The sequence below is a fragment of the Myotis nattereri genome (assembly GCF_964212035.1).
Source record: "Myotis nattereri genome assembly, chromosome: 12".
Lineage (NCBI taxonomy): Eukaryota > Metazoa > Chordata > Mammalia > Chiroptera > Vespertilionidae > Myotis > Myotis nattereri.
The window spans coordinates 65426468-65445875 of NC_138087.1; the positions used below are offsets into that span (position 1 = coordinate 65426468).

The 19408-nt window shown below is 36.6% G+C and overlaps 1 protein-coding gene across 1 annotated transcript in view; it reads right to left on the reverse strand.

Moving 5' to 3' along the window:
• The window catches only part of SHOC1 (shortage in chiasmata 1), a gene marked incomplete at its 5' end in the record, with an annotated part of 55451 nt that overhangs the window by 28978 nt on the left and 7065 nt on the right, over positions 1-19408 (reverse strand). The window contains 8 exons of the mRNA XM_081103149.1: positions 412-654; positions 1401-1495; positions 4390-4498; positions 6078-6179; positions 8578-8731; positions 9384-9501; positions 9711-9876; positions 15306-15490. Of these exons, the coding sequence (XP_080959275.1) occupies positions 412-654; positions 1401-1495; positions 4390-4498; positions 6078-6179; positions 8578-8731; positions 9384-9501; positions 9711-9876; positions 15306-15490 (1172 nt within the window). The remainder of the gene's footprint in view (positions 1-411; positions 655-1400; positions 1496-4389; positions 4499-6077; positions 6180-8577; positions 8732-9383; positions 9502-9710; positions 9877-15305; positions 15491-19408) is intronic.

Consider the following 19408-nt stretch of genomic DNA (forward strand, 5'->3'; position numbering starts at 1 on the left):
TTTGGTAACAAAGGAAGATTTTCTATTGTTGAAGAGAGATCATAAGATATTATTGAGCAAAGTTCAGCTGTCAAAAAAATAACACTGCTGGTTTGTGTCCAGGCTACGTAAACAGAAACTGAGATGGCAATTGTTTGTAAAAGAAAACAAAGTCACTAATTGAAAATGGCTAGGAATTTCAAAACTGTAGAATTTCAGGACAGAAAAGGATTTTAGGATTTAGCTAGTCAAATTTTCGTATTTTTCCAAGGAAGAAAATGGGGCTTGGTGAAGCTCAAAGCTATAAATTCTGGCAGAGCCAGAGCTAATATTGAACGCTGAAATTTAGTTATATTTCCCCAATCACCTGTATCGAATATCGTTTCAACCTGAAAATGCTCATACAAGTGGTATTTACTATTATGTACTTACATTCTAGTTCAGGTACTTTTGTAGGCAAAAATACCTCCGTTTTAGTGTCATCAGAAGGTAGATCCTGATTGCTGACATATGTAGTCAGATGTTCCAAAGTTTCTGTCACTCTCGGATTTAGTCCTGCTTGTTTCCACCGCTCTGGGCTCACAGGAGTAACCACAAGGCTTTCTTCCTCAACTGAAAATTTCTTCTTCAAATCTGTAACTGAGTATTGATTGTTGGGTTCTTCTGTTCTTGGCACTTAAAAAACAACAATGCAAAAAAACCACAAAACACTACACAACAAATAATCTGAAACAGTTCACAGGGCAAAAGAGATGAAAAATACAATAAATAGGACCACTGAAAATTTCTCGTGAAATAGATTTTCACACATTAGGGAAAAAACGTGAAACTTAAAGTGATATCTGGTATTTCATCTTCCAGATGCTAATATGTGCAAAAATTCAAAATATTACAGCATAGTAGCCATATAAAAGATTTACTTTAATCTGTGGAAATATCATGAAGTTAAAATTATTCTAATATTTAGTAGGAGATGGGACTACTACTTGACTATTTTAGCATTTACTAAATTAGTACATTTGACAACATTTTTAAAGAGTTAACACAAGATATATTTAAACAGAAATTCTGATTCATTATAATGAGATTAAACAAGAAGATAAACTTGATCCGATTTTATGATGACTATCAGCTTAGATAGCAAGGCACAGAGCTTTCTGCTTCAATACCTTTAGCCTAAATAGGGACAAATCATAATAATGTATGTTGGAACTGAAGTAACTACTTATCATTTTTATCTGCATTTAAGCATCAACCCAAAATTAGGATTATGAATTTTAAAATTCTAATTTTAGAACTGTGTCTTTTTATAATGATGGTAATAATAACAATAAATATTTTATCAGACAATTACATTTCTACTGATTGTACATTTTTTGTCTATACACTTCATTTAGCATTCAAAATCAATTAATCTTTACCTGGAAGCAAAAATGAGTTCTGACAGCTTCTGCAGCTTTCAGATTGCCACTCTGTACAGTCTTCATTAGCTGATTTTTCAGCAGTAGGCAAACTACTGGGGGGTGGGGGGAGTAGGAAAGGAGTTAGAGTTTAATACATTAATAATATTATGTCTTTTTTGAATAATAAATATTTTTAAGAAAAGTAGTTCTTTACATTCAAAAGCAAAGTGAAGAATTAACTATTTTATAAATGTATAGCTGAAGTAGAGAGTTCCATAGACCAAATTTCAAATTCTTCCTTTCTCCTCCCCTGGGAAGGTTTGGCAATTTGTCAACCCTTTCATTGGTCCTGCTTGCCGGTCACTTAATTACTACTTCTATCTCCCTCAGTGAACCTGGAGCCAGAGGAGGCTGACTTGGGAGGGTTTTAGCACTTTATTCCATAAATTGTGCTAGCACCAACCCTATAAGTCACTCAAAATAATTTTTTTTTTACTTAAAATTGTTCTGCTTACCATACAAAACAGCAGTTTCAACACCAACTTTTACAAAATTGCTGTCCCCAAGTCCATTCTAAACCAAAAATTTGGAGCCTCTACTGGCTGAGCATCAAAACTATGAAAAAGTTCTGTCTGCTCTACCTTCTCAGGAAGTGACAGGTCCTAACATTTAGTTCAGTTCCTTCAATTTTGATGGGTGTGTGAGTGAGAGATATGTGTCTGTTTGTGCATTTTTGGTCCTAAAGGGAGAAAATATGCAATCAATATAAATTATAGCACATCAACAACTACGAAGATGCTAGCCTTGGTAGGGAAGTGAGCATTAATTCACAACCCCCTTAATCTATGCCCCCAAACTTCCTAAGCCCTCCTAAATAACAACTGATTGTATTCTGTTTCTCTCTTCATATGAAACATACTAGAGGCCCAGCACGTGAAATCGCGTGAGACCTAAACCCGCCACACCACAAGACTCAGAGTCCCTCCTGCCACCGCCATGGGACCCATCAATGCACCTCCTGGTGACTGGTCATTTGGTCGTTATGGCGTTACGGCCACTTGGCCTTTAATAATGTAGATATGAGCATGCTAATGATAAGTACTGCTAGTTAAATTGACAGTCCTGGGCTAAGAAAGCTAGGTTTTATGTCTAAACAATCCAATTTACCCACATAATAAAATAATCTGATATGTAGTGGCCAAATTTGAGAATCTAGACAATTCTTGAACCTTACCAAGGTCTTTGGCAACTGGACACATCCGATTGTAGGTAATTATTTTAAAGTAAAAGGAAGGGGAAATATTTAGGCCGGCCAAGTCCAACAGGAGACTGTAATATAGACATGTATTCTTATGCTTAATGGAAATTTCTGAAGCCATATCTGAATTTGATATCTTCTTTGATTATATATGAAAATATTCATAATTCAGAAATCAGTTAGTATGGAAATTAAGTCTTATGCCATACAGACTTTTCTTTTTAGTCCCATAAAATTTAGCATTGAGTTTTATAGGCGGTAGGCACTAAAAATATGTGTTAACTGGGTATATTTCCAACCAAAATGTGTCCTGAAACAAAGTAATTGGGGTCATAAAAGCAAGTTAAAAATACAAAAATATTATATATTATTTCCCCCTTCTGTTGTATTTTTATTTTAATACTTTTCCTCGTTGTTTGCAGTTTCATGGTTGAGGTGTAAATCCATTTTTTAAATAGGAATTTTTAAGTTTATATAACTCGCAAACCAAATGGAAGTGATATATTGCTTGTTAATGAATGTAGTGGTGATGAGACCACTTTAAATTGTTTTCAATGACCTTAGGACCTTGGCTAATTTTAGTCTCTTGTTCTAACTTTGGCAAGTTTTAATACATAGATAAGTTTCATAAATTATCATTAGATATTTGAGTTATAACAAAAATAGATATATAACTTATTTTTAAGTAAATATTTTTATATCAAATTAAAATTCAAGATTATACTAATTTCTGCTAGTTTCTGTTTCAGATTGCCAATCTGCCTTAACAGAAGGATCATGGTATGTGGAGTAAATAAAAAAATGTAAAAGAGCAATAAAAAGAAAGTATAGGTCCTACAAAAGGACTCAAACTACTTGGACAAATTATAGGTATTTTCTATATTTGTCCCATGCTGCTTTTAGAGAGCTCATGTCTGATACAGGGAGTTCTAGTTCATGGTAGAGTTCTCTGTATCAATATACCCTCCAAATGACCTAATTCTTTGCCAGGGATGATGATGATGATGATGATGATGATGATGATAATCCCTCAATGCCAGACCCCTTCACCTTATGCTGTGACACCTTTCTCAGAACATTACCAGGAATCTGCAGCTAGGGATGAGTTGCTCCTGGTAACCCAACAGCATTCTCCTCTGATAGATCAGCCAATCACAGCTAAGAACTCAAAACCCTGCTTGTAGCTCCTATGATGCCCACTCTCAGAATAATTCATTAAAGATTTATAGACTTTTTTTTGGTAATTTTTCTGAAAATGTGCTATTTTAGGACACATTAAATTCCAGGATTAAAGTAAGGAAGAAGGGGACTATACTAGTCATGTTCCTAGTTTTTTAAGTGGTATAAGAAACAGAGGAATGGGTGACTTTATTCCAGGAGAGCAAACTAATCTAACTTGGAAAATATTAAGTTACATGTATGTCACATGGTATAAAATTTTCAAGTTGTTTATTTTTAATAGTAATATATTAACATTCAAAATACTAAAAGTATAAAAGAGCCTGGCTCTATCACTTACTAGCTTCCATATTTCCTTTTGTGTCCTTCAAAAGATATTCTATGCATGTAAAACCAAGTATGTACATGTATATTCATATATTCCCCCCAGTTGCTTACTTTAGACACTGTTCTTTCTCTTAGAATGTTTTTCACAGAGGTATCTTAGAAATTGCCTTTACATAAAGAGATTTAATTAAAAACTGCTTGATCTGAATTGCAATTGGAGTTCTATATATAATCTTCACTTACATTTTACAAACAGGAGAAAATGGAAATGTCTGAAGGCCTGTACATAATGAATTCACAGAAGAATGTTGGTTTGCTAGGTGTAGAGGAGGCAATGGCATTTCTAACTCTTCTTCTAACTCTTCTAGAATGCATACAAATTTAAAAATCATAATATTACATAAACATTGAATAAAATTAAGTATAATTTAGAATTTTTGTTAGCAATTATTATGTTTGATCATTACGTTACAACAAAAAAATTTTCAATAAAAACTTGGCTTACTTGAAATACAAAATAACTTAATTTTTCATCTATATAAGCAATTACACATACATTTCATGGTGTCTCAACTGTGATAGTGGTGGTTTTTAAAAAAATCAATTGAGCCCAGCTGGCATGGCTCAGTGGTTGAGCGTTGACCTATGAACCAGGAGGTCATGGTTCGATTCCTGTTCAGGTTGTGGGCCTGATCCACAGTCGGGAATGTGCAGGAGGAAGCAGATTAATGATTCTCTCATCATTGATGTTTCTATCTCTCTCTCCCTCTCCCTTCCTCTCTGAAATCAATAAAAATATATTTAAAAAAATCAATTGACAACTAAACTTTATTGAGCTTATTATATAAGATAAATTCTAAGAGCTTTATATGTAATCATGCTTTGAATTCTGACAATTTTGTTGTCAGTACTATTTTAACCTCCAGAATAAATATTGGTGATGTTAAGTAAGTAGTATTAATGGTGGGTAATCCTTCACCTTAATAAGTCTGGGGTCTAGGTGACCTAGCAGAGTTGCATTTTAATAGGGTGGGCCTGACAAACTGACCCTTATTTATTCATAAGTAGTATGTTCCTATCACTTTCATAAATAAATAAGTAAACTTCCAAATAGATTATTAATATGATCCAATTATAAATTATGACTAAATAACATAGTTAAATATCATCAACATAGTTAAGAAACAACACAATTTGGCATTACACTGGAACAAAAGATTATTCTAAGATTCCAAATTTGATAAAATTATAACATTAACAATAATTATAAGATTGCTTTGAGAGATTAAAAAGGTTAAATTTATAAAAATATAACAAGGATTAGCAAGATTACTTATTGAGATAAAATATAAAATTTCATTTACTAAGTTATAATATTGTAAGATTCCTATTTTTAATATTAATGCTATTTCCTCTATTTTTCTTCCTTGATCTTTGTAACTCTCTCTGTAAAGTATTCAGTTTTGATGCTAGAAGGATAACGAGTTAGTGATAGTAATACATGTAAAAGAACAGATAAGAGAAAAATATAATACCTTGGATTACAATAATCAAATTTTAAACATGAAAACTGTCCCATAGTAGACTTTGTATGTGAATGCAGTGTACTTTTACATCAGATATAGGTAACCTCTGATAAAGTAAAGTATTTTATGTTAATCCTTGCCCAAGGATATTTTTCCATTGATTTTTAGGGAGAGTGGAAGAGAGGGGGAAAGACAGAGAGAAACATTGATATGAGAGAAACATACCAATTGGTTGCCTCCTGCATGATCCTGAACCAGGGCCCAGGCCAGGGAGGAACCTGCAACCATGGTACATGCCCTTGACAGAATCGAACCCAGGACCCTTTGATCTGCAGGCCAATGCTCTATCCACTGAGTCAAACTGGCCAGGGCTGGAAAACTCAATGATTTAGTCAAAATTTCTACCTGGTTTATGGTGCTCTGGTTTGCATTGGCTTTGAATGGCCAAATTCTCTGTGGAGCTGCATTTTATATCTTCAATGTCAATTGCATGCTTGGTAGTAGGATCTGGAAAGAAAAGGAAGGAAGTCTATTTTCAGCAAAAGTACTAGTATAATAAACTAGTGGCTTGGTGCACGGATTTGTGCACATTGAAAGGAAATTAATTAGAAGAAATATTTTAATATCGCTATTTGCCCTTTCTCTATAATTGAAGTGTCAGAGATGAAAGAAAATTAGTAAAATGCATATGAAAATAATATATAAATTGATTAATAAATAATAACATAACAGACATGATATAAAAACAAAAACATGATATAAAAACAACAAAAACATGATATAAACACTGATACAATGACTGATAAATTGATTAAACTTATTCTAATGTCTTCCTGTATACCACATTAAGAGTAAAAACACTTTCAGAGTGCTTGACTAATTTCCCTTGTGATGAAGTATTTACAACTTTAAGGTCACACGCTCTTCGAACTCAAGAGAAAGCAACATATAACTGACCATGTCTGAAAATGGCTTGAGGTAGGAATATTCCTACTCTGCCTATTCCTACAGTTTGTCCTTGTGATTTGTTAATAGTCATCACAAATGCTGACATCACGGGAAACTGTCTTCAAATTAATTTAAATGGGAGGCCAGTGTCAGATGGGGACAAATCAATTCTTGGAATCAGAACAACCTCTCCTTCCGCATATCCTGTCAATATTTCAGCTTCGATTATGTTAGGTCGCAATCTTTTGATAATAAATCTAGTACCATTACTAAGACCCCATTTACTATTAAGATTTCTCAGTAGCATGATGATTGCACCTACTTTCAATTTTAATTTATGACATGGCATTCTTGAAAGAGTAATACTATTAAGAAATTTGATGGGAAAATTTTTCTTTTCGGCATCATCCATTGAATCGATGGAATCATCCCTCAAATGGTATGTTGTGTCAATAATTGGTCTTCAGATACATTCTGTTGATGACGCTGGCTTCTTTTGGCTTCAGAGGTACACTGAGCCAATAGTTGCTCTTTAGACATATTCTGTTGACGATGCAGCTTTCTTTCAGCTTCACAATGTCAACAAAAACAACCAAATTCACGATCAACAATGACAGATTGAAACACATGCATGTAATTGGTGCCAGTGAGAGCTTTATATGTATCGCACATGTGCGAGTCAACATTTATTTTAAAATTGCCAGTGCACGTCATATGTACTGGCCGGTCTGTTGGTCGGATGGACATACGGTCGGTCACTTAGCCTTTTATATATATAATAGAGGTCCAGTGCAAGAAATTTTTGCACTCGGGGGGTGGGAATGCTCCTCAGCCTGGCCTGTGCCCTCTCGCAGTCCAAGAGCCCTCGGTGGATGTCTGACTGATGGCCTAGGCCTGCTCACCACGGGAGAGGCTCCTGCCACTACCGCTGCACTTGCCACAGCTTCTGGCTGAGCGGCATTCCCCCTGTGGGAGTGCACTGACCACCAGGGGCAGCTCCTGTGTTGAGCATCTACCCCCTGGTGGTCAGTGTGTGTCATAGCGACTTGTCATTCCACTGCTTGGTTGATTTGCATATTAGCCTTTTATTATATAGGATAGATGTCTTGTAATCTTGTTCATTCCTCCGTGGTAATGCCTCTTTCTTACTTAGTCACCATTGGAGCCAAGGAAATGCTGGGAGTGTAATACCACAGTCATCCAATAAAGTTGCTTGTCCTTTACCATTAGCATTCATAGATTTGTGTCCTGCTGAAAAGCCCATGGTCACCCTGCATTCTGAGCTCTGCTATATTTTTAAGTTTGGGTATAAATTTTATTCACATACTCAGGTTGATTTTTCATTCCCTTGCTTTGACTTGTAGGCTGATTAGTAATTCCCTCAATTTAGTTTTGTCTGCAGAATTCCTTCAAGTCTGTGGTCTATGGATAGCAAGCAACCCTGTTCTCAATGGGTATCACAAATCCTCCTTCACTCCTCTAATTTTCTATGTCTTTCATAATTTCAACTGAAATTTATGAGAGGGGAGTTAAATATTTGGGCCCAAGTTGTCTTAAAAAGAATTCAACAACATGTACCAAGTCTAACTGAGATGAAACCATCTAAGTTTTAGGTTATGAGTTTCTCTGTACTTAACTAAAGTTAGCACATAAGTTGTTAGTGCTTTGTCATTTTATATAAGAAAACAACTAAAAAAGTAGTACAGTCATAGGTATCTTAGCTTTATTAGTGTAATTAACTTGAAATGGTCAGATGAATTTCAGAGACATTTTAATTTGCAAGCATATAAAGAGAAAGATGAGAAAAGAGTCTCATCAATAATTCTGAGATTTTGCCATATAACCTGCAGAATCTTTTTTAAAAATCTGGAGGTTGAGAAAAAAATGAACAAGAATTTTTATAACAAACATTATTAAGTAGTTTTTATAAGTAATAAAATTTTAAATTAATCTTCACCTTTTTTGAAAAGCTTTTCATATTCATTTTCATCTTCGTAAGTTATTATTTCTGGCACTAAGTGTAATGACTCCTTCAGTTCTGAAAGTGATGGAATACCAACTTCTTGATCAAGTTTTGGAGCTATTAATTCACACTCAGAAAACACTGATGGCTGAAATGATATATAAGTAAAACAAATTTTTAGTTAAGTTTTGCAAATAAAGATTTCTGAATTCATAAAGTTATATTTGTTTAATTGATGTAACAAATTTTAAACCAAACCCACCCTCAAAAATTGTAATACTATGCATATCTTTAAAAAATAGAAGTGTAGCAGCCAAAAATATATTCTGCTACATAATAAGCAATGTTCTGAGTAATGTCTTGTATGGTCACTGATTATATTAGTGATGTACAATATCCATAGAGGCAGGAATGTCTTCTTTTGGGCTAATACATTTAAAAAATTCTAAATTTTTAAATTAGAACATGATCACTTAATGTGCTATACCAGGTTTAATGATTAAAATAATTGGGAGAGGTTTTAAAATTCTCTATAACTGGGCTACACACCAGACCAATGAAATCAGAATATATGTGGGTAGGACCCAGACTTCAGTATTTTATTAAAATTCCCCAAGTAATTCCAACGTGTTGCCAAAGTTTAGAACTACTACCTTAGAAGTAAGTTTGATTTCTCGGCTGATATGCATTCAACCCATTATCAAGTCTTTTTAATTTGATAATAGTAGATGGTCAAAGTATATTACTAAAATTTTTTAAAGTGTGCTTTACTATTTCTGTAAAAATATTAATGAAAGTACTATAGCTTCATTTAAACCTACTGTATCTTCTAGCTTCTCCTGACAAAAGTTCTCTTTATCCACATAAAAATCTTCTTTCATAAGATCTTTCAAATCTCCTTGAAAAGAGAAACATTCCCTTAACAAAAAAAATAAAACATTAAATTAGCGTTTACTAATAGCAAGTTACATGTAATAAAATGTAGCCAAAAATGATAGACAATAATTAAAATTAGAGTTGAAGTACAACAATGATAAAATATTATTATTGGTAACAAGTAGACTTGTAAGCATACAAAGAATATTTTCTCCTCTTACAAATATTTACAACACTGTGCAACTAAGTACCTGAAAAAATCAGCATCTGTGAAGATCTGTTCTTTGAAATCTAAAAGGGGGTCCTTTATCAAAAACAGTTTCAGCCTACTCAACAGAGTATCCAAGGTTGGTAGATAACTTTTATAGGTCATCAAATTATTTGTGAAAATTATTTCTTCATCATCAAAAAACAAATCTGAAAGGAAATAAGAAATATAAAAGAATAAGAAAAAAATCTGAAAGTTATACAAAAGGATCTAGTTACTATAGTGAGCCATTAGATAAAGTTGGGGTTTTCAAATACATGTTTAATTCTTTAATTCTTCATTGTACTGTGCATATAAAGCATGTAGCACGGTACTAGTAAGTAGGTAAAAGCTCAATAAGTTTTAATATTATTTCGTACACTGAGTAGTAACCAAATATCCTAAAAGAGTTATAATAGCTTATAACTGTTCAACAAAATTAGTTTAATCAATGGAGGAAAAGCGCTTGTGCCATGATTTAAGATAGCCATGAATAGCCTAAATAAAACTGTAAAGGAATGAAAGCACTTGACTTTTTAAAAATCCTCACCTGAAGTTATTTTTCCATTGATTCTTACAGAGAGTGGAAGAGACAAAGAGAGAGAAACATTGATGTGAGAGTCTCCTGCATACACCCTGACAAGGGCTGAGAATCGAGCCTATAACCAAGGCACATGCCCTTGACTGAAATCAAACCTGGGACCTTTCAGTCCATGGGCTGACACTCTATCCACTGAGCAAAACCAGCCAGGTCAAAGCATCTGACTTGTGATGACTATAGTCTTTTCTTCTCTGCATCAGTTTGCCTCCTAAAGTCCCCAGTTCATCCCCAGAGACTCTGACATGTACTAGTAGGAAATAGAGATGGTCTGCAAAGCCTACAAGTGAGACCAACTTTGATTCTAACACTCTAAAGTTGTCAAGCATGTTGCTATAAAATTAGATACAATGAAAAAGTTATATAGCTAAGTATCTACATGAGAAGTGTGATGTATCTTACATATTACTGCTAACAATTAATTGCTGGAATACATTTCTGTTCTGTCCCCATCCTACCATGTTTGTATTACTTTAGAATCTTAGCTAATTGTGTCAGGGCTTTAACGGTTTCTGAACCTGGCCCCATTCTTCAAAAACTCTTGAGTGGAAAGAGAAAAAGGAAAATGTAAGCTCAGATGAGGAACTACTCAGAAAGCCAAGCACCCCAAAGCAAAGGGCAGCTGGAAGGGGAGCATGGTCCCTTGTCCTGGCACTGGTGTTTCAGTTAAGTAACACTAGAATGGCATGAGAGAGGGAGCATGGAGCCATGTCTCCCATGACCAACCATATCACTGGTATGCTTGTGCTTAATGAATATGTAATGTAGAGCAGCGGGAACCATCCCTTTGACTGCTGCTAACTTCAAGTGTCAAAAGAGAACCAGTTAGCCCTGGCTGGTTGGGTTCATTGTATAGAGCTTCGGCCTGTGGATTGAAGGGTTCTGGGTTGATTCTGGTCAGGGGCACATGCCTGGGTTGTGAACTCGATCCCCAGTAGGGGGCGTGCAAGGGGCAGCCAATCAATGATTCTTTCTCTTCCCTTCCTCTATGAAATCAATAAAAAGATTTTTTTTTTTAAAAAAAAGAGGAACGAGTTATATAAACTAGCTTCCTAAAAGATTGTTTATCTGAACCTGTTATGTTCCTGACAATCTCCTGGGCAAAAAAATGTGAGCTTCCCAGAGCTTCCCATTACACACCAAAGAAAACTAGCTATTGGTTCCATGTCTAAGCAGGGCATATCTGAGAAAATTTAAAGATGGTTCATTCTGTAAATATTAATAATGTTATATTAATAGTAAAAACCCAAACAGCATTTGTTTATATCCCCATTTTCACACTCCACTTTCAAACACAGACCTTCTAGCCATCTTTCCTTCCTGATATCTCTGGAAGTCCACCGGGACATTCTTCCTTTTTAGATGCAGCCACTAGATGGCAGCAAACACCACAATTAATGTTCTTTATAACTACAAAGGTAGTTTTTTGTTGTTTGTATTTAACCAAGGATGCTATTTCTTTATATTCTTATGCCTATACAGCATTCCCTTGAGTTCTTACTTATTACTGTAACTCTATTATATGAACCAACACAAATATGAGACTATTTTCCTCTATTGTAGAAGAGAGTTTAAACTGTCTTTTTTTTTTTTTTAAATATATTTTATTGATTTTTTACAGAGAGGAAGGGAGAGAGATAGAGAGTTAGAAACATCGATGAGAGAGAAACATCGATCAGCTGCCTCCTGCATATCTCCCACTGGGGATATGCCCGCAACCCAGGTATATGCCCTTGACCGGAATCGAACCTGGGACCCTTCAGTCCGCAGGCCGACGCTCTATCCACTGAGCCAAACCGGTTTCGGCTAAACTGTCTTAAGAAAAAAAAAATTGCTAGTTAACTATGAAAAGAAGCAGGAAAAAAGAGGTCTACGAGTAGGAAAGAAGATAAATTTATTCTTTGCAGAAGATAATTTTTGTTTACTTAAAAACCCCAACATAACAGAATGAAAACAAATAAAGGAATTCACTAAGGTGCTGGTAAAAGTTATAAAATCAATACACACAAAAACCTAGTAAAAAAGACTAATGGAAAAACTAATTCATAATGACTATAAATATATTAATATTGAGGGAAAACATAACAAAAATGTGCAAAAAGTATATGGAGGAACCATTAAACTTTAATGAGGATAATTTTTTAAAAACTTAAAGAAAAGGTAAGATAAACCCTTTCCTGGCTAAAAAGACTATAGTAAAATTTCTACAAAGTCCCAATAACATTAAATTTCTCAAGAGGTCTGTTTTGGAACCTGGAAAAGTGGTTATAAAGTAAATCTGAGGCACTAAGCACCAGTAATTATTAAAGTGCAAGTAGAAAATATTGCATTTTTTGCCCATCACATTGTATAAATATATTATCACAACATCAGTAATAATATATCCAGTGATGATAAGGTTGGTGTACACAGGGTATTCTCATACCATACTAGTGAACATACAGCTAAAAAATATACTTATAGCAAATAATTCCATTTCCAAGGATTCACTTTAAAAAGGAAATAATTGCAAATGGAAACACATTTGAAATTAAAGACATTAGTGTTCTCAAGTGTATGAATCATAAATAAGATTAAAAACTGTCATAATAAAAAACCAGGTTTTTGAGGAAATCTTAGTATATGGTGAAATATTCCCTAGATAATGTTAACATTTAAAAATACTGTAACACATATACAGCATGATCACAATAGTAAAACAATTTATGTTTAGATTATAGGACTATAACTTTTTAGTAAAGAGACATTCTATATATTTAAGATGTAGATATCTTAATAGTTGTAGAAAAATGTTAGTAAAATTCAATCCTCATTCATGGTTAAATGCTCTTAGCAAACTCAGAACAAAAAGAAGCTTCCCCAACCCAATAAAGTAAATTCTCTAACATTTCACCATTGAGAATAATGTAAATATTAAAAATGATTCATTTAAAATGATGTAAACAATGAAATGATATTTACATCATTTTTAATGGCGAAAAGTTAAAGGACTTCCTTTATGTCAGAAACAAGAAAGGGTCTTGTTTTCCTCTGCTTTTGTTGAACAATGTACTGGAAGTTTCAGTCAGCACAGCGAGACAAAGAAAGTTATAAATGTTGTAAAGGAAGAAACAGATGGCCAACGAAATCACTATCTCGAAGAGCTATCTGTACTCCCATGTTCACTGCAGCATTCATTATGGCCAAGGTATGGAGCAACCTAAGTGTCCATCGACAGAGATGGATAAAAAAAATGTGGTGTATATGTATACACAAGGGAATATTGTTCAGCCTTACAAAGAAGGAAATATAATGAAATAGGACCGCTAACGAAATATAGGATATGAATAGTTCATATCTATTTAAAAATATTTGTTTATTTTTCAATTACAGTTGACATTCAATATTATATTAGTGTCATATAAATAGCATAGTGGTTAGACATTTATATAACTTACAAAGTAATCATCCCCCACCATAAGTCTAGTACTCACCTGCCACCATACATAGTTAATACAGTATTATTGACTCTATGGGAATATAGGGATATACTGTACTTTACATCCCCTTGACTTTTTTGTAACTGACAATTTGTACTTAATCCCTTCACTTTTTCCAACTCCGCTCCCATCTGGCAACTATAAGTTTGTTCTCTGTATCTATGAGAGTTGCTTTGGGAAACTCAATCATATTTTCATTCAGTGAATCATAAAGAAAATTCTAATTCTTGCAGACAGTAGCTATTATAAAATTTGCCAATAATAGCTTCTAGTTTGCCACATTAATAATAGCTATGTTTGGGTAGCCTGTTATTTTTTACAAACCATCTCTTTACATATGCATATACTAGTATATTATTTGATCCCCACAAAATTTTTATAAGAAATTAGAATAAGTTAAAGAAATTATAGAAGAAAATTGAAATCCATGACATTTTAAATAACTGTCCCAAAGTTGTACCACTTTTTAAGGGTGGGTTTGGACTCTGGTCAAAGCTTCTGATTCTAAATTCAGGCTCTTCCTACTATATCATGCGTTGAAGTTTAATCTTTAATGCAATCACTCTCTCTCTTCTGAAACTATAAGAGGGATTTAACTCTCTCTATATCATCACACACCTATTTGCCAATACTAAAAACTTATACACAATTTATGTATCTACATAAAAACAGCAATAAATCAATCAATTTATTTTCCATACTCAAACTATAGCATATCTTAAATGATAATACCAATTTAATAATAAAAGTTTAATATGCTAATTAGATCAGACGTCCTTTGGGACAAAGCCAGGGCTGTGAGGGAAGCCAGAGGGAAGCTAGTGCCAGCAGCCGGGGGAAGGAAGGCCTACTCTTGCACGAATTCCGTGCATCGGGTCTCTAGTTATATAAAAGAGCTTTAAGTTTTTTCATTTAAAAAGGGAATAGGCTTCCCTACTAGGAAGGTAGCTCTTAGCAAGTTATTATGAGGCTGGAAGAATTCAGCACCCTTTAATACTATGAAAGATTTGGGACGTATTTTGGATAAAATATACTTTTAATTATTACTTTTGGTAAATTTGTAAAAACTGGGCAAATTTCCTGACATAATACTGAAATTATTCCATCTCTACTTTGAATTATGGTTTCACATATGTGATAACATTGAAAATCTTTAGGATATTTAGAAAATAAAAGCATCACTTAATAATCTACTAATTTAATATAATACCAGGTTGCTGTGTCATCAGATCCGTACCCAGATGCTAATATTATTACAGCAATATGCTGTGAGCACACTATGATCAAATCTCCCAGGCTATTTTGAGGCCCAACACACTTAAACTCCAAAAACCTAACTTACAATAAGGGGATTAATATAAAAGGGTTAATATTTCCCTAATGTGACAAAGCTTAGAATTATAATTTTGCAGATGGATATTTTCAATAAAATAAAAATTTTAATCTAATAAAACAAAATTCACTGGGATAAATCTGAATATTAGTAAGAAATATTTTAAAACAATGGAAATAAATGTTTTACCTTGGTTCTGTGCTGGAAATGCTGGACATTTTTCTAAACACCTAACAGGTGTAAAGACTTCAGTGTAGTCCTTCTGAGTGTGTAAGATGGCTTCATCGACTTCAGTTTGGGAATTTGGGTTTGAACTTGGAACAATTTCTTCAAATTCAGAGTTAATCTGAGTCACCATTCCTGTAACTGTTTTTCTATGACATTGTAAAATTACTGATTTTATGTATGTCCTATTTTAAAACATCTTTGTTAACAAATAGCATATATTCACTGTAGAAAAAAAAATACCAAATTTCAACAAATACAGAGAAAAATTACCCAAAGCCCCACCACTTAAGAAATAAATTTTAAAATTATGTGTTTTTGTAGTTACTTTTAATATTTTTATTATATACATTAGAGGCCCGGTGCACAAAATTCATGCATGGGTAAGGTCCCTAGTCCTGGCCAACGATGAGGGCTTATCTGTCGGGTGACTAGTGGAGCAATCGGGGGCCCCTGCTGGCACCCGCCTTGGCTGGCCTGGTGCTGCCCCCTCACCGGTCCCACCCCTGACACCACCGCCTGTCGGGGCCTGCGGGCTGGGGGCAGCTCCAGCATTGAGTGTCTGCCCCCTGGTGGTCAGTGAGCATCATAGCAACTGGTCGTTCCACCATTCAGTTGATTTGCATATTAGGCTTTTATTATATAGGACTAGAGGCCCGGTGCACAAAAATTTGTGCACTCGGGGGGGAGAGGGGTCCCTCAGCCCGACCTGTGCCCTCTCGCAGCCTGGGATCCCTCAGGAGATAATGACCTGCTGGCTTAGGCCTGCTCCCGGGTGGCAGAGGGCAGGCCCAATCCCTAGGTGCAGCCCATGGTTGGGCTCAGAGCAGGGCTGATTGGGAAGTTGGGGCACCGCCCCCTGTCATGCACAGAGCAGGGCGGATCGGGAGGTTGGCGCCACCCCGTCATGCACAGAGCAGGGCCAATCAGGGGGTTGGGGCGCTGCCCCCTGTCACTCACAGAGCAGGGCCCATCAGGGGGGTTGGGGCTTCGTACCCTGTTACGCACAGAGCAGGGTCAATCAGGGAGTTGGGGAGCTCTGCCCTGTCACACAAAGAGCAGGGCGGATCAGGGGGGTGGGGCGCCGCCCTCTATCACCCACAGAGCAGGGCCGATCAGGGAGTTGGGGCACTGCCACTGTCACACTCAGGGCAGGGCCAATGGGGAGGTTATGGCTCTACCCTGTCACACACAGAGCAGGGCCCGTGAGGGGGTGTTGGGGCGCCGCACCGTCACACACAGAGCAGGGCCGATCAGGGGGTTGGGGCGCCTTTCTCTGTCACGAACAGAGCAGGGCAGATAGGGAGGTTGTGGCCCCGCCCCCTGTCACAGAGCCGCAAGGCGATCAGGGGGTTTGGGCGCTGCCCCGTCACGCTGATCCCGGTGTCGGGAGGCCTCACGGCTCCACTGATCCTGGTGCTGGGAGGCATATTACCCTTTTACTATATAGGATAGAGGCCTGGTGCACGGGTGGGGGCCGGTTGGTTTGCCCTGAAGGGTGTCCTGGATCAGGGTGGGGTCCCCACCGGGGTACCTGGCCAGCCTGGATGAGGGGATGATGGTTGTTTGCAGCTGGTCACACCCCCTTCAGGGTGGGGGTCCCCACTGGGGTGCCTAGCCAGTCTGGGTGAGGGGCTGAGGACTGTTTTCAGGCTGGCGGGTGACTGGAGCTGCCAACCGCTCCTTTTTTTCTTTTTCTTTTTCTTATTCTGGGCCAGCTTTAGCTCTGGCTCCAGCTCTGAGGCCTGGCTGCTGAAAGCAGGTATCTGGTTTGTTTGGGTTCTATAATTGAAACACTGTTTCAACTCCAGCTCTGAGATCCCGGCTGGCTGAAAGCAGGTTTCTGGGGTTTTGTTTAGCTTCTATATTTGTAACAATGTTTCAAACTGCAAGCTCAGAGGCCGGCAGCGGCAGGCGGGGAACGTTGGAGTCCTCCGTCACTGAAGCAAGCAAGCCTCATGTTCACTTCAAGCTGCCTGGCTGCCGGCCGCCATTTTGGCTGGCAGTTAATTTGCATATCGCCCTGATTAGCCAATGGGAAGGGTAGCAGAGGTATGGCTAATTACCATGTTTATCTTTTATTAGATAGGATATTTACTAGTATTATTGACAATATTACAGATGTCTCCCATTCTCCCCTTTTTACACTTTTTCACTCAGTCCCTACCCATGCCCCCAGGTCTTCACCACCCTATTGTCTGTGTCCATGGGCTATGTTGAATATTTCTAAACCAAAGTGGATTCACGTACATAGTATTCTGTAACCTGTTCTTCTGCTAAACAGTAAAGCATGAGTACATTTATATGTCAATCAATGTACATTTACTTCATTTTTGAATGGATGAACAGGATCCAATTATACTGGTAAATCATAATTTATTCAACCAGTTCCCTGTTGAAAATTTAAATTTGCTTAGTTGTTTGCTATTATAATGCAAGGGATATCTTTGTGTACTTGTCTAATTGTTTTCTCAAGATATGCATGGCAAAAAATGCCCATATATATTAAGACATAGTATGCCAACAAATTAGTAAAAGTAAAATAATTGAGGCCTTACAATCAATATTAAGAAGTAACAAAAATAGAAACAAGAAACAAAGAGAGGTGAGACAGAGGAAAAGCAAGATTTAGGAAATCTAGGTTGGGCTAATGATCAGGATTTTTTTCTTAAGTTCTATTAGCAGTGGCTCCTGAATCATTTTCTCTGAACCTACTGCTCAACTTTGCTGTGAACCAAAACCTACTATAAAAAATAGTCTATTAAAAAATTAAATTTTACTGCATGAGACAAAAATTGAACTCAATAGTGGCTTAAACACACACAAAACGTCTGGAGATTTGAAGTTCATGGCTAGCATGGCAATTCTACCATTGGTCAGGGACTGAGGCCCCTTCTGTTCAACTCTGCCATGCCTAGATTTAATTCTTATCAGTATGGTCCAAGGTGGTTGCTAGAACCAGTCGTTACATCTGTATTCCAGCATCAGGAAGGAGAAAACTGAAGGAGAAAAACATGCCACTTCCTTTTAAGGACATGCCCCAGAAATTGCAAAAGCCTCTTTTGCTTCTATCCCACTGCCAAGAACTTGGGTCAAATGGCTAGGTTTGGCTACAGGGAGGTTGAGAAATGTAAATCTCATTCTGGGTGGTGCCATAGGTTCAACCTGCTTTGCCATGGACTATATATTGGCACTGCAAAATGAATGGAAGGTCAGATATGATGGGGTGTCCATTCCTGTAGGGCCTCTCATTTCTCTCACACATGAATCTTTGATTTGAGCCAAGGTAGCCTGATCATTGCTTTTGCTAAGTACTTAAATCATATTCCTGCTTCTGGCCTTCAGACATGCTGTTTCCTTTGCCTGAAATGCTTCCAAGTAGTTTTCTCCTTCAATGTCTAGCTCAAGCTCAATTCCTACTTCTTTGTGAAGCTGATCTCTCTTGCTTATAAATGCACAGCCCTACCAATCTGACCCACAGAGTGAAGAGATCATCTTATATCTGGTTACTCAACATAGGTTGGGCACGAGCCCACAGCAGGTACAGTGGGGCCGGGATAAGCAGGAGTGGCAGGTAGGAGCTGCAGGTGGTGTTGGATTGCAGGTTTCGGACCCATCCCTGCAGGCCACCCAGAGGGACCCCACCCATGCATGAATTCGTGTACTGGGCCTCTAGTAATAAATAACATTTTGACAAGGTATGTTAGAAAACAGCCTTACATCTACAGGAGAAAAGACTGTTTTTAATATAAAGAATTTTCTATATACACTTTCTACACAAAGCATACTTATTGAATAAAAGCATAATAATATTTGCTTTATTTCTGTCTGTCTTTGTAACACAAATGCATAGAGAACAGTTAATATATGATAAATGAGGGAAGGATAAAAAGAGGATATAAGTCACTTCTATTAACCTCACTTTTGTGGTCAGATTAAGGCTTTTTCTTCTGGTAAGAGAAGATCTGCCTGAGATGGTTTGATTCATGGATAGAGCATTGGTCCCGGGTTCGATTGTGGTCAAGGGCTTGGTTGCAGGCTCCTCTCCAGCCCAGGCCCTGGTCAGG